The 16,851-nt window shown below is 26.5% G+C and overlaps 1 protein-coding gene across 2 annotated transcripts; it reads right to left on the bottom strand.

Annotated features, from left to right (window-relative positions):
• Positions 1-200: 200 nt before the first annotated feature.
• On the bottom strand, positions 201-16,382 carry LOC129965479 (arginine and glutamate-rich protein 1-like). Of its 2 annotated transcripts, none has more exons than XM_056079385.1 (6): positions 16,058-16,382; positions 13,852-13,911; positions 13,344-13,463; positions 8,292-8,517; positions 3,227-3,310; positions 201-1,160 (listed from the first exon to the last, which is right to left on the bottom strand). In XM_056079385.1, the coding sequence occupies exons 1-6, from the start codon at positions 16,201-16,203 to the stop codon at positions 996-998; spliced, it is 801 nt and encodes a 266-aa protein (XP_055935360.1). In that variant the 5' UTR covers positions 16,204-16,382; the 3' UTR covers positions 201-995. The 2 variants fall into 2 exon arrangements, 1 of the variants encoding a protein (XP_055935360.1); XR_008784218.1 differs by having other exon boundaries at positions 1,105-1,160; positions 4,462-8,517.
• Positions 16,383-16,851: the final 469 nt, after the last annotated feature.

The following is a 16,851-nucleotide window of genomic DNA, read 5'->3' on the forward strand; positions in this document are numbered from 1 at the left end:
GATCCCCCCACCCCCTCCAAAAAAGATAAAAAATTAATAAGTTGTGATAATGGGCATGAAACTTCTTTTGCTTTCTCTATTCATGCAACACAAATAGCAACTGATTTTCATAACATGATCACATTCACAAGTGGTCATCATTTTGATACTTGAAGTTTATAAGTGACATTCTTTTCTTTGCTATAAAATGAAATATGAAATACAATGTACATTTTTTTTTATTTCATGTTCAAAAGAAATAAACAATATACATCTCTAATAGCTCATATTGTAATTTGAGCTATTCAATAATCATCCTGCATTTTATAATACTAGTCAAAGAATTCTGAAAGTATGAAATAAAACAATTTTTCTCTTTAAAGTTTTAAAAATTGAGGAAAATAAAGAATTATAATTATTAATATGTCTTAAAGAGTCTGGATCAATATTTTACTTTAGCTATGAAAAATAATTAAAAGAAAAAAAAAGGTAGGGGGGGACAAAAAAACATTACATTTTATATAATATTAATACACAAGTAATTCTTAGGAAAAATTTAATAGTTAAAAACAAATTTAACTCATTTTTAAAATTAAAATTATATAATCTATACATGAGAAATAAAGTCCTTTACAGTTTGAATGTAAAACAATAAAAAGAAAAAAAGAAAATTTTCCTACTTTTATGTTGTCTATTTAAAATTTTAGAATTGAATTACCAATACTGAATATTATATTTTCATTGAAATTCACAATTAAAAGCATCCAGGTCAATCTACCAACATTTCCAAATTTGTTATATTCCTTGTGGTAGTAAATGCTAAATAAGAAAATATCAAATTGTTCCTGCATAATTCAATGTTCTAGTCACAGAACAAGAGATATTTTCATATGACAGTACATCCGAGTTTAGAATGAAGCTTTTAAATAAATACACTTCATCAGATATAAACTTTATAAAGTTCCTTACTCTAAGGAGACTTGCATCAACTTCACCTTAAAAATTCAGCACTTCTACTATCCTACAGGTTTCAAGGAAAATGAAAGTTTGGGCCTAACTTTTCCTTTATTTAGAATAATTTGTTGTTCTTCTTTCATTTTTTTTTCTTTTTCCATCAACAATCGTCTCTTTTCTTCATCAATTTTACGTTGATCTTCAATAATTGCAAGACGCTCTTCAGCCTATGAAAAGTGAACAAAGCTTTAATTGACAGGTACGATTATTACTTCCTTAACTACAAACCTGCATTGAGCATAAATAATAATAATAATAATAAACATATGCACTAAAGACAGCATATTTTTTATTAGAGATTCATTCCTTTACATGCAAAACCATTTTTATAAATTAAGTTTAATCCTGAACTTAAGCCTTATTTTTTATAATACAGATAAATAAATAAATATTTAACAATAAATATTTTTTTACAAAATCATTTTTAAACCAAAATTAATCCATTTAGATTATAAAAATAAGCATGATGTAAGCAAATGGAAACAGAGCTAGGTAACAAAAAACATTTGAACTGATGTTAAAAAATTTTCTAAATCATGCATAACTATGTGTATCACTTAAATAAAAAATTGTATCAGTATAAAATAAATTTTTTTTTCTACTTTCTGTTTACTGCATATGATTAGATAATAAAAGCATAACTTTTCCTCCTTAGTGAAATGCATCAATACAGATAATAGTCCACTGTTATCTGTAACACTGGGCAGCATAAATAATATTCTAGCCCTTTTGATCAGCATCATTGTAGGGTGTGAAATTATAACTTTTGTTTTCTGGTTAGTAAATAAGATAGGTTTTCCTTCTTTTTTTAAATATTTAAATTAACTAATTTAATGTATTCAAATACTGTTAAGTATGAATAAAAATAAATTATGATATTGTAAATTCCATATTTTACTTAAATTCGTTTTTACACTGGATTGTATCACAAATAATGAACTGAAGTTTGTAATTTTTTATTGGAATCATGATATTCTCCTTTCAATCGGAGAATATTACTATTTTCTTTCAGCATCATTTTTACTTTGTATTTGACAATGCATTTTTTTTCTTGTCACTATTTGTTTTAAATCAAATATAGCGATAAATTTTTATTGGTGAATATTTAAGAGGTTTACAGTGAAGATCCCTTAAAAATGAAATAAAACTTTAATTTAGTGACATTTAAAGTATATATAAATAAATTTTTATTTTCAAAATGAATTTTTAAAAACTTTGTAGATATGCATGAAATTTTCTACTACAACTATCACTAGTTAATTTGTGATCACCACATGAGAGATATCTTCAATAGGATAACTGCCTATTAAGATGGAAACATCATGTAGTAGAAGAATTAGAGTGGCCTACAAACCACAACTGTTTGATTCTCTACTTCCAACTTCTATTGGTACAATTTTTGTATGCTGTAGAATACTAAAGATCCAAAAACTGAACAGGCTACTACATTGGTAGCAGACAATTAGTGCAATCAATATGTTCGTTAATATATAGACAACATAATAATGCTGGCCATTAAAAATGGAAATAAAAATATCTCGGTACACCCCAGTGAAACTGACACTGGCTGGGTTGCCCTTTGATAGCCACTGCTTAAATATTTGAGTAATGAAAACACTTTCAATTCAATGCATGATACTTAATTTAGTTTTAAAAGAATCACTTCAATGGGCAAGTTTAAAATTTTATTGTAAAAATTCATATAAAGTTTGTAAGTATATAACTATTTAAATAGTGCAGAAGTTTTATACACTTTAATATTAAATAAAATAAAAATGTATTTATTTGATAAAATTACTGAATATGCAACAAAAAATTATGCATTAGTTGTTAATGTTATATCGGAAAAAGTTTAATGGTAAAATTGATATCATTTTCTGGCATTTTTATCAATATATATATGAATGTATGGATAAAAATTGATATTCTATATCAGAGCTTCTTAAACTAGAGATCCCAACTCCAAATAGAACTACAAGGAAGCATTTTTAGGTCAGATTAAATCAAATGTTTCAATATTAGTTACCAAAAGTAATTTAATAGATAAAGATTTAAAACAATTTCATTAAAATTTATTATCTGAGATTAATTTTTTATCTGTTTTTCTCTGATTCTATAATATTTTACTTTAACTCCTGGATTGGGATTTTTTACATTAATCAAGCATAAAATAAGTTGTGAAAGGGAAAAGTTTAAGAAGCTCCATTCTCAAAAATTTCAAAATAAATCTTACTAGTTTCTTCTGAGCTTCTTCAATTTTTCGTTTATTTTCTTCTAAAATTTTTTCTAGCTGTTCATGTTTCTTTCTTTCTTCTTCCTAAGAGATGAGTAAATAAAATATTACAGAAAAATCTAGTGTTCTAATGAAAATACACAACCAAGAAAACTAAGTTGCTGACTGATAAAAGTGCATAATGTGTTCTATTCAGTAGAAAGAAAAGAATGAGGAAGGATTTTTCATAAATGTAAACATACCACCATCACCCCATTATACAGTTATAAGCTGGTTAGATTACCAGGAAAAAGATATTAAAATATGGAAATCTAAAAATCTTGAATATTATAATATTGTAAATATCTAATAAAAAATTAGACTAGAAAAGCAAATTAAATTAGTTCAGTTCTTTGACAAAAACATCAAATTTATCATTCAAATGAATTTTAAATGGTAAAAAAGTAAATTTCTATGATAATCACATAGAGATAGAAGAAATATGTCCTGTTTATAATACATGTAAGAGTAATTATAAAGTTTAAAAAATTAAATGCAAGTGAAAGCAACACATTCTAAAAGAGATAAAGTTAGAAATACATGATTTTTTTTTATCAGTCAGCATACTAAAAATATCTCATACATTGGAATTATTTAAAGCAATTTATAAAAAAAATATGTACCACCCTGTAAAAGAAGGATGATTTCAAAATATCAAAATTCAGATTTAATTTCTTATTACAGAAAAGAATTTTAAATTAATTTCACTGTACAAAAAAAAAAAAAATGTTAGTTTGTATGCAGTTTTACTATGTAGCTTGAGATGCAATGGCTCCATTTCAGTATCCAGAACCACCAACTGCTGTACCTAAAGGCTCGAAAGAGAATCAAAAGACACAAAAGTTGAAGTAGTCTCTAGAATCTTAAAATACAAATAATGCATAAGGAACAAGAGAAAGAGGGGAGCATGCATTTAGGGGACCCCCTATATATTCATTTTAAAAAAAAACAACTTATGTAAAAGAAGCAGAATTTTCAATATTTCTGCTATCTTCATATATTGTACCTAAATTATTTTTATCCCTGAAAACTTACTGATTTTTCCATGTTTAAGCCTGTAATCAGAATTTCTAATTAATTTTTTTTACCTTCCACACAATAAACATTACACTACGTGAAAAAAAAAAAAAAAATTACATTTTAACACCACAAAAGAATGAGATCAGAAAAGTGGGCTAAAAAATGCTGCAACTTACCCAATAATAGCACCAAGTTTCCATTTCTTTTAAAAATCCTGACACTTCCAAGTGAATAACGCAAAGTCTTGCTATCTTGGACCTTGCACTATTCATTAATTCTGTTTGTTTTTAGCTCAGTTTATTGAATAATGAGTAAAAGTTTTATAACAAGAAAACATTTTGAAGCAAGAGTCAAATATAAAAGGAGTAGCTTCAACACAGGAAATTTCATATCCTGACTTGCTATGTGATCAGTGCAGATGTATCAGCAGGTAAGGCACAAAATGTTCAAACACAGTTTGAAAATTCTTTGCAGTAATATTACAAATGTTCAGCTGGAACAAGATAGTTTATATAACGATTCCCAATCAGGATAATGAAATGAAGATTAATTACTGCACAAGAAGCAAGATAACTGGCAAACAGCTTTCTTTTCAAAATGAAGTAGGGAAAAAAAATTTTTTTTTTCTGTAATGTAATTAATTAGTCTACTGATATCAGATATACTACTCTATTATTTAAAGTATTTTCTTATTTTTATTTTATGTATTGTATTAGTATAAAAATAATCACGTTGAAATGAAATAAAAAGAATAATGGAAGAAGTTTAAAACTTTACTATTATTTCAAAGAAAATCTGTATTTTCTTTCAAACAGTTTCTACAATGGGTACTTTCAGTCTTCACATTGTTCATAGCTATTTAATTAAATAATTAATATGATAATGTTTAAATGTATTTAAATGTTAATAAACAAATGACAAAAGTAAATAATTTTGTTATGAAAGTTTTCAAAAATTTAGCAATTTAAACCACTTTTAGATTTGGTCATGTGTTGCATGTTGTTAAACTAAAAACTAAAGTCATTTTTAGATGTTGCATTTCAATAATAATAATAAAAAAAAAACATTAAATTGAATCCATAAATATCTCAAATACTCTATGGATTTTAAATTGAATCAATAAGTCAAGAAACAATCTAAAGGATTCATTAATCTATAGCTGCATTTTAAAAAAATCAAATAAAAGCTATTTGGTCTAGCTAAATAATAATTAATTTATAAGCCAAAGAAAAATTTGAATTATTTTACTTAAAATTTTTATTACATTCTGGCTTTCAATTTTCCCCTCTGTAATGTTGATTTCTTTTCTAGAAAGACTTACAAGAAAAAGGCACAATGGGAAGGTGAAAAGAGTAATAATATATAATGCTTAGTTTGGATTATTCTATATTTTTAAAATTTTGTAGTAAATAGAATAATTACAATTTTTTGAGTATTTTAAATTAAAAACCAACCATATCAAAGATTACAAATTTTAATTTAGTCCTCCTTTTTTTATGATAAGTATCAGAAATAAATAACCAATGTAGAATTATTAATGATTTGTAATTATAATATTAAAGACAGAAAATGAACCATTCTTTTAAAAATATATATTTAATATATATTAATCAATTTATTGTAAATCTTATAAAAAGAATATTTATTGATAGGTTTCCATAACAGCCTATTCCATAATAGTATAATTTAAATTTCAAATTGTATATTTTTTCCTTTTATTTTTTTAATTAAATTTCAAGATGATTCCCAACTAACTGAATAGAATTATCAACCCCACAAACAATCATGTCTTAAAAATACAACTGACCTTTGCACAGATTATTATGTAAAAAAAAAGAAAAGAAAAAAGAAAGAAAGAAAGGGGAAAAAATGATTTTAAAATTTTATAATATATCTAAAAACTGTAATTTCCTACCAGTAATTTGCAAGAATTTTGTTAAAAATATAATTTAGAATTTAATAACCCTCTCTTCTTACATGACATATATTTTCAACATTTAGCATGCATTTAGTAAATATATTCCATTTTTGTTAACTCATTTTCATTATTAGTTAAAGCTCAAAACAAGGTTGATAAAAATAGAATTCTTTTCTGTTAGAGAGAATATAAATGAACTAAAGTCATTGGAATTTAATTTTTTGACAGAATATATTGACATTTGTTGCAAATAAATTGGAAGTAGTTGGGCACAATATATTTGCATCAATATTAATGGGGGGAAAAAAAAAAGGTTTACAATAGCAAAATACATAATTAATGGTTTTTATGTATGGATACAACAGAATCCAACTAAAGGAAAAACTCAGAATTATTATTATTTTGTATCATCAAAGATTAGAACACCATTTATTAATCCTGGTCATTTGTTTCTTTCAAAAAAATTCCCTCAAAAGTAGGATTAGGTCATATAAAACCCATTTACATAAGATCTTTCATTAAAATAATATATATAATTATTTTAAATCTCAGATTGATATGTACTGTTGACTATATGGTAAGAGCAGAATGAATTTAATGCTTGCATTTCAATTAACTGCCAGGTTTCAGGATATTGCATTTAAAAAAATATTTTCAAGAATTCATATATTATAAAGCTAGTTTCTTTAAAATATTCTTAGTTTTGAATCAGTAGAGAACTTTAAACTTGAGAGAAAGAAGAAAAATAGACCATCAACTTCATTCAAAAGTCTACAAAAAAATAATAATGGAACATATCCACAAAAAGAAATGAACTATGTGTTAATGATTCAAATTGATAATTTTAAACTACACAGACTAATCAAGTGGACATAGAAATAGAAAACTGAATTTGTTATTCAAATGTGGAAATTGAGTATTTAATAATGTAATATCTGTAGTTAGGGATAGATCTAAAGTTGCAGAATATTAATATGGTCTGTATAGTATGATTTTTCAAGATATTATTGAGCAATAAAAAAATAATAATCTGAATCAAATAAATCTGTAAACAACTAAATTTTTCGAAGATATTTATTTTGAAGATTATAAACGCATTTCATGTAAACTTACTTCAAGACATAATTAATAAAGAAAATTTAAAAATTCAATTAAAAAATGGAAGAACTGATGCAATTTTATGAAGAGAGCAACTGCCTTTTCCCACTTGATAACTTTCAATAATTTTTAGAAAATACGTTGAAAAAATGGAATCAAATAAACAATTTAAAAAATAGACTTCCAATGGAAGATAACTTCATAAAAAATTATAAGTTCTCAATACTAGTCTACCAGATTTTTAAAAATTAATTTTTCCCAAAATTTTTTTAATGAGTGTGAACTTTGAGTCTTTGCAATCAATAAAGTTGAAACTATTTATGAAATAATAAACATCTTAGTTGCATAACAAATAATATGCAAGTGCAAACAATCATTTTTTAAATATTGGAGTGCTGATTCAATAAAAAAATGCTGAAAGAGATTCATTTCAAAATAAAATAAATAAAAAGAAACATAAATGATGAAATAAATCAACAGTGTTGAGAAAACACAAAGTTGGTATTAAAAAAAAAAAAAAAGTACAAGTTTCATAATAAAATAAATGGCACATAAATACTCACAAAGAGGTAAAAAGAATGCAAATAAAAAATTCCTGAAGTCTGGCAGAACAAAATAGAAATATGCATTGCATATACTTAAAACATTCTATGTACAAATGACAAATAATTTGAAAGTTCCGACTCCAATCCAAATCTCACGAAACATATAATGCTGTTCAACTATTTTGCAAATAAGCATCATAGTTTACAAATTAAAGGTATACAGCTTCTTTATATTTAATACTAATTTATAAGCATTTTTCATATATAGATTTTTTAATCTAATTTTTTGGTTTATGTTAAAATTTGTATTACATTTTAGAATGCCATAATTTCAAATTGGGCCATATAGTTTTATCTGCAAACTTAAATTATATTGAAGCCTTGCTGCCTGCAAAATAGAGAAAAAATACATTTCAGTACTTTGCAGAATAGTACTCGCTATTACCTCCTTAGCTCTTTGTGCTTCAAGTTCCAGCTTTTGCCTTCGCTCCATTTCTTCCAACAATTGCTTTTCCATGACCTTTTTAGCTTCTTCTACTCTCCGCAGAACTTCTTTCTCAATGTCATCCTTTCTTTTCTCCAATTCTTCTTCAACTCGCTTTGCCACAATTTCTTCTATACGTTTAGAAGTTTCTTCTTCCACTAATCTAGATTCCATTTCCTTTTGCCTCCTACACACAAAAAAATACATAAATAAATAATGAGATAATGATGAATAAATGCAGAATAATGACCAATTTACCAAAAAATAAAACATTATCTTTTCACAAAAAAAAAAAAAAGTTTTATAAAAATAAGCTGTCATAACAGTATCTTCACAAACAGAAGATTTTCAAATATATATCCTACTTACAATACAAATCTTTGTTTTTGCAAATCAGATCTTTTAACTTTAAAAGGCTGTGAATAAAGGTAAAATGGTAAACATTAAAAATCACCAAAACAGAAATCTGGAAAAAAGATAAGATAATCACAAAAACACAATTTATAAATACATATACATATTAAAATGCAATGTTACCATAAAAGGTACAATATTTTAATTTAAATATTTTAAAATATGATATAATACTAATAAAAGCATTAGATTTTATATTAGTATGAGAATAAATTATGAATTTCTACATTAACAGGAAAGTTACAAAATTTATCACAATGTCAATTTAAATAATTTTAATAGATTAAAAATCACATTAAATTAAAATATGATGTCTAAAAAAACTTGGTTTTAAAGATATAATTTTTTGATGTATTAAAAGAGAATAAAAAGAGCATCAAACCATAGTAAATTTCATTGTTTATTTCACTTCGGACGAATGACTAAAATAGAAAATTTCACATCAGGAACATTTATAAAATCTTTCCATTTTATTAAATGTGATATGAAGAAATTCAACTCAAATGAAAAAAATTGTAGCTAAAGTTTACTTGCCATTTTTCAGAATACTTCTAAATTCTAATTTTCTGGGAATAGTATAAAACGCGATAGAGGTTAGTAAATATGAACAATACATTCAGAGTTAGTTATCATTGAACAGTTTTGATAAAAATCATTCTGAATTATAGAAATCTTCTTTATTAATGAGTGGTAACTTTTTATCAACAACAAACCAGTCTCCCTAAAATTTTCTTCTATACTTCCTAATAAAGGTGTTATCCTAGAAAACATCTTGTATGGCATTGGTGTACAATAGTTATGAAAGATTACCCTGTGGCATAAAATTAGCATCTTTACTGAATCTATCGTGTGATCCTAGTTGAGTTTTTTGGTGTTTAATCCCTGTCATAATAGGATCTGCAAATTGAATTTGTGTTTTAAATGCATTTTCTTCAACTGAAACAAAAATTTGACACAAAACTACACTTGTAGTCAAGAAATCACATACAAAATTTGATATATTTAAATTGTTGCATTTTTTGAGCTCTTGCATTTCCATGTTTCTTAGAGTATAGATAGTCTTCCCCTAGTTGGATTTGGCTCAAAATTTAATAGATATTTATTTCTTAGATTTTAAATCTGTGTGCTAAATTTTATCGATCTAACTCTCTTTGTTTTGTAATTATCTTGTTGACTTATATTTTAACAGGCACGCAGACAAGACTCTCTGTATGGATTTTCCTCAAAATTTGATAGAAACCTACAAATTTGGAGTAAAGACTGCATGCCAAATTTCATCTATTTTTGAGTTAGCTTCAATATAGACAGGTAAATATTTTTTTTTAATGTTTTTTGAACCAAGGGAGGCCTAAAACAGGAAAATTCATCAAAATCTCAAGTTCGAATTTTTTGTTGACAACAATACTTTCTCTATACTTGGTATACAAGAAAGCGAAAATGAAAATTGATATATTGTTAAAAATTGTAATGTTCATATAATAAAGATAATTATTTAAAAAAAACACACACCACACTTTCAATACAACCATAATGGTCTTATTCATCACCTTCTTTTCCTATTAGAGGTTCTTTTTTTTTTTTACCTCAACAATTTACTTATAGGGCAAATAAAAAATTAATTATATCACATATAATTACTCATAAATTCATATTAAATATTTTTCATTAAAAAAAGATTATGATACATAATATTCTTGATTGCTTGTTGATAGTTTGAATATTAAGCCAATTCTTTGCATTTAATTTAATTAAATTCTGATGGCAGTTTTACAATTTATAAACAATCAGAGAGATAACATGAATAATAAATTTTTTGGAAAATGTATTATTTATGTAACATACTTAATTTCACACTTTAAAGTTTGCATATATGTTATTGCATTGATGCATAAAGTATTTTTTAAAGTGAATTTTTTCCTGAAAGGTATTTTATTTCAATTAAATCAATGAGAAAATAATACCAAAAATTACTTATTGCATTTTAACAACAATGATTTTAGATGACATTTAATGTTAATTTTAAAAATTTAAGTAAAGAAAAATAATTGTTTCTATTTATTCAAAAATTAAATGATATTTAATTATAATTATCTGACAAATATTTTATATAAGTTTTTCATTTATGTCACTTTATAAAATTTTAAAATCAACATGTCCTCATGAAAATTTGATTTTTAATGAGACTACAATTGACATGGATATTTATATGGTTATTTATTTTTGTTTTCAAATAAAATGTTAGAAAATTATGACATGAATCATTTAACACATTCTGCTTTTGAAAAAGACAATTCTATTTAAGATCAATCACCAACCAAAGGAAGTCTTTTTTAAAAATATATATAGTATTTTAAATTTGAATAAGTTAATTATTAATCTTTCAAATAATAACAAAAGAAAGGGCAATAAGAGAAATAACTCATTAATGGAAGAACACTAAAAAGGATAAAAATACACATCAAATTCTCCAGTACTGGCCAATATGTTGTTTTTTGGTAATAAGTGTTATGTATCTGGCAACAGCCAGATTAGAGAAAGGAACTGTTATGTATCTGGCAACGACCAGATTAGAGAACCTTCCAGGCTGTGTGACGTGCGCGTGCTTATTTACCTTTTTGGGTTCCGTAGTTCTTCGTATTGTACATGTTCGGTGTAGTTATTGTTATGCTCGTTCGTGCCTGTGTATCTTAATGCTAATAAATATTCTTTGCTTGTATGTAAAACGAATCGTATCGTCTCTCCGTCTACCTGGCATACATGGCAAAAGAGTTGGCGACGAGGATGGGATCTTCGAACATTAGTTTTGAATCTTATGCACTTTTCTCCAAGCATTCAGTTATACAATCAAGTATCGAAACACAAAGAATCATGGCAATGCCGATGCACTTTCACGGTTACCACTAGCAGTTGACAAGGACTGTGAGTACTTAACTGAGGCAGACATGACAAATATTTCGCAAGTTGAATTAATGCCTGTTACAGCAACTGACATAGCTAGAGCTACTAAAACTGATAGGAAATTGTTCGAACTGTATGAAAGTTTAAAATCTGCAACTGAATTATCTGTGCCTTGGAAAGGTAGAGAATCTGAATTTTCATTGCAAAATGGTTGCATAATGTATGGTCATAGAGTATGCATTCCTGAAAAGTACCAGAATCAAGTTTTGGAAGAACTTCATGTTGGACATCCTGGAATTGTTAAAATGAAGGCCATAGCTAGAAGCTACTGCTATTGGCAAGGTATTGATGCCAGTATAGCCAATTTTGTTCAGAACTGTTCAGCTTGTATCGCAACGAGGAACGAACTAGCAAGGATAAATTGACATCCGTGGGAATGGCCAAATGGACCTTGGCAAAGGATACACGTTGACTACGCTGGTCCTTTTATGGGGAAAATGTTTTTTGTAGTCTCTGATGCATTTACCTGTCTATATTGAAGCTAACTCAAAAATAGATGAAATTTGGCATGCAGTCTTTACTCCAAATTTGTAGGTTTCTATCAAATTTTGAGGAAAATCCATACAGAGAAAGTCTTGTCTGCGTGCCTGTTAAAATATAAGTTATCCCATCTTCGTCGCCAACTCTTTTGTCATGTATGCCAGGTAGACCGAGAGACGATACGATTCGTTTTACATACACGCAAAGAACATTTATTAGCATTAAGATATACAGGCACGAACGAACATAACAACAACTACACCGAACATGTACAATACGAAGAACTACGGAACCCAAAAAGGTAAATAAGCACGCGCACGTCACACAGCCTGGAAGGTTCTCTAATCTGGCTGTTGCCAGATACATAACAGTTCCTATCTCTAACTGGCCGTTGCCAGATACATAACAGTTCCTTTCTCTAATCTGGCTGTTGCCAGATACATGACACTTATTACCAAAAAACAACATATTGGCCAGTACTGGAGAATTTGATGTGTATTTTTATTCTTTTTAGAGTTCTTCCATTAATGAGTTATTTATCTTATTGCCCTTTCTCTAATATGGCTGTTGCCAGATACATAACAATAAGAATACTCTTGCATAAAAAAATGTTCCTCACACTTAACTGGGAAACAGGCTCTCACCTCAAGCCCTAACAAAATCGTAATATCTTCAAAATTTTTTAGCTAATTGTGCTTTTATAAAAAAAAATTTTTTGTGAGAAATTTCCAATTCTTTTAATTGATGACATTAACTCTCTTGCTGCATAATTCTTTTATCAAAATAAGTTCAAAAATTGTGAAATATTTCCTGCCAGACATCTTTGAGCTTTGAAAAGAGCCTGCAAAATATACTTGTATAGTTTGCAGAATCATGGGCATTAAGGCTCTCTGTTAACCCAGATCTGAATGAAATCAGAAAAGCCGAAATGAAACCATGAATAGGAAAAGAATGGGTTGCATAGTTAAATAGACAGAAAAATGCATCCCCACAGAAATCGTGGGTTGAGCAAATTTTGCTACTTTTACATTGCCTAAGGAAATCGTAGGATACACAGCAAGAGAATTAATATTTAAAAAAAATGGTTAGTTAAAAACTATTTAGGGGTGAAAAAAAATTTTTGAACTACAAAACACAATAGCTGATATGGTGTAACTTTACCTTAATCTTTCCATTTCAGCAAGCCTTTCAACTTCACTCATCTTTTTCAGTCTCCTCCGATGTGAGCTGTAGCCATCCAGATCATCACTGCTGCTACTTGATGATGAAGATGAACGTTTTCTGTTTTCGATATAATAATACAGTATTTTCCATTAGATAAAAATGTGAAGTTTCCAAAATATAAATAGACATTATAGAAATATTAATAACATTTTATCCACAAATATAATATCAAAAGTAGCTTTAATTTCAAATACCTAGCTCAGAATGGAGTCATAGAGAAACAGAAAATCTAAGTTAAAAAATAAACAACAAATATCTATAAAAGGGATGCAAACTTAAACCTTCTGGTCACTTTAAAATCTAAGTTAATAAAGCAATAAAAACCTTGGTCTTCTTAAAATCTAATTTTATAAAGCACAACTGTATTTTTTAAAAATAAGTAACACATATTTTAAAATTTAAGAATTGTTTTAAATATATTAATAGTTTTGAATGAGATTATTACCTTTTCTTACTGGAATCTTGTAAATGTCTGTCTAGTTTATTTAATTCCAACTTTGTTAATCTGCAAGAGAAAAATTTAACTGTTAAAATTACATGTTTAAGGGTTTTAACAAAGTAAATGAACAATAACAATAATTATAAAGATTCTCCAAAAATGCTCCATTTATTATTTAAATAGAAATATTGCATTCTTATATCAAATAGTACAAAATAAAGTATAATGATATGATAATTAAATGATTTTTCAAAAGGAAGTATTTATTTAGTTAAAAAATTAAACACAAATTTACAATTAATATCTCTTATTTATTCAATGAAAACATTTCTACGATTTTTCTTTGAGATTTTTACTTAATATATATTTCTAAAATGGTGTTACAGCAATTCATTCATGACACATAGACTAGAAAGCACATAAAGGTTTTATCCTAACAATATTAAGTCAGTCAGTAAAATTCAATTCTTCAGAAACATTTTAAATTTGTATGGTAAAAGAAATATGGTTAGAAAAACCATAACCTTATTTTCAATATTTGGGAAGAGTAAAATTAGCCTCTAAAATTAAAGAATGATATTATTTGACACAGCATCAAGTTTAATTAACAAAATAAGGCCATCAACTACAATTTTTATAAAATCCCATAAAATGGTCTCCCTTAGACTTTTTCATATGTTCCATAATAAAGGTATCATCACAATTAATTTTTTTTTAAAAATTCAGAACTGCCTTTTGCTTTTTTAGTTAATTAAATAAATAATAGTTAAGACCAAATGCTTTTTGATATTAGGACCTGGTCTTGTTTTTACAACTGACTACCAAAGACATCACAATAAAGAAATATTTGTCCATTAGTTAAAACATATAAAAAAATTGAAATTGATTAAAGTAATAATTAAGAAGAATGATGACTGATCTGGTAACAATATCATTTGATAGAGTAAATAATCTTGAATTTGCATAATTGCAAGAGCAAAGATAAAATGATAATAATTTATCCTAATAAATATTATAAGTATTTACCTTTAATTCTAAATTAAAACCAACTCTTAAAACACAAGTTAAAACATCATAATTTTTTTAAATATTAAGTTTGCGTACATTTGTAAACGTTATATTTAGCTATGCATGTGAATTTATATTAATAAAAGGCATATTAAATTTTTTATCCTTAGAGGTGCCCAGTATCCTTGCTCATGCCTTGATGATGTCAGAATTTTGAAAGGTTCAAAGACATATGAAGAGTTAAATGAAACAAACAATTCATTAAATGGAACAAACACAGTCACTAGAAACAGCCTTTATAATATTGAACTATGCACAAGTAATATCAGTATAACCTCTAATTCTATAATGGAGCGGTATCAGGTTCTTCATTTTTTTTTTTTTTTTTTTTTCCCAATAAGAGGGCATCCATTATAGAAGCAGCACAACCATCAACTATCTAACATACATATTAGAACAGATTTAAGTCTACAATCAACACTACTTCTGTCATCTTTTGAGCACGCATAAAAGAATAAGTTCAAATTAATAGACACCAGATATGAAGTTTCTACAAATTAATTTCTAGATAGATTTTAAAAGGTGATTGCTATTGAAGATTATATTTTAATTTATATGAAATGTAATTTTATAGTATCCACCATTTCTTTTATGTAACAACCTCATTAATTTCTCTACAATTTTAAATTTTCAAAGAAAGGATGTATATGCTTTTCTTCTCCTATATTATTCAAATCTAAGTACAATTTTTAATTGATAAAATTCTTAATCGATGCTCATGATTTGCTGAAATATTTACTGACATTTATTATACTTATGATACAAACTTTTCGCCACTCAAAAATTTGATATGGTGGCATATGCAAGAGAACAAAAAAGCTAATTTACACTAAGTATATAATGCTCTTATCATGATATGCAATTAAATAACAAAGCAGATTACCTTCGCTAAAATCAAATATTATAAATTTATAGTAGTTAAGGCAACCACCTTAAAATTCAGTAAGAAATAAAGCATTAAATAATAATAAGCATAAGTTTATAAGCATTCCGAAACTGCATTTTTAAACGATTTTTAAGTCAGATTCTTCCAAAAATATAGGCTGTTTACAGCTAACAATAAAAATTAAATACACATATTCACTAGAACAATAAGAAAAAAAAGTCATAGAACAATTTTCAGAAGCAGTAAAAGTTAAAATACCTAGATCTGGATCTTTCACGAGAACGTGACTTTTTCGATTTGTTACTTCTCTCTCTTTTATCTTTAGAATGTGATCGTTTATGAGAATGTTTACTTTTATGCTTATGACGAGATGGCGATCTACTACCACTTCTAGATCTTCCCATTTTTTTTTACAAAAGTTTATTAAATTTCAAAGCAAAATTGCAATGAAAGTGACGTCAAAGTGATTCGTAAAGAGTTTATCATTCAAATGGTTGTATAATGTTACAATATTCTAGAAAAAAAATGCCAGAAAAATGAACAAAATCTTGACTGCTTATATAAAAAAAGCAACTCGAGCTGAAAATTGGTCTATGAAAATTAAACGATATACGATGAAGAAATTTATCGAAATTTTTCTATCAGTTTTGCTTTTAATCGATTTATTTACAACAATATTGAAACAAAATTTCGATAAATTTCGAAATCCGATAGAAAAAATTTAAAAATCCATCCTTTTTTTTTTCCCCTGAAAATATATATACAAAAATTCAATGTTTTTAATTCAAAAGTGATGGAGTATTTCTTAATTTTTTACGTCATAGCATTTTTCGAAATTCATGAGGAAATAAGTCTTGTCTATTATTATACTTATAATCATTTTTAAGGAACTTATCAACAAAAGAAATTGTAGAATTTTCATTGTTTCTAAAAAATTGACTGAAGACAGTTATTTTTACATTCCCTTTGCATTGACGGAGATAAAAAGGAGAGACATTTCAGGCTCATTTAATAAAATAATCATTATTTCTTTGATGTATAAATATGTCGAA

Source organism: Argiope bruennichi, chromosome 4 (genome assembly GCF_947563725.1).
Source record: "Argiope bruennichi chromosome 4, qqArgBrue1.1, whole genome shotgun sequence".
In the NCBI taxonomy this organism is placed as follows: Eukaryota; Metazoa; Arthropoda; class Arachnida; order Araneae; family Araneidae; genus Argiope; species Argiope bruennichi.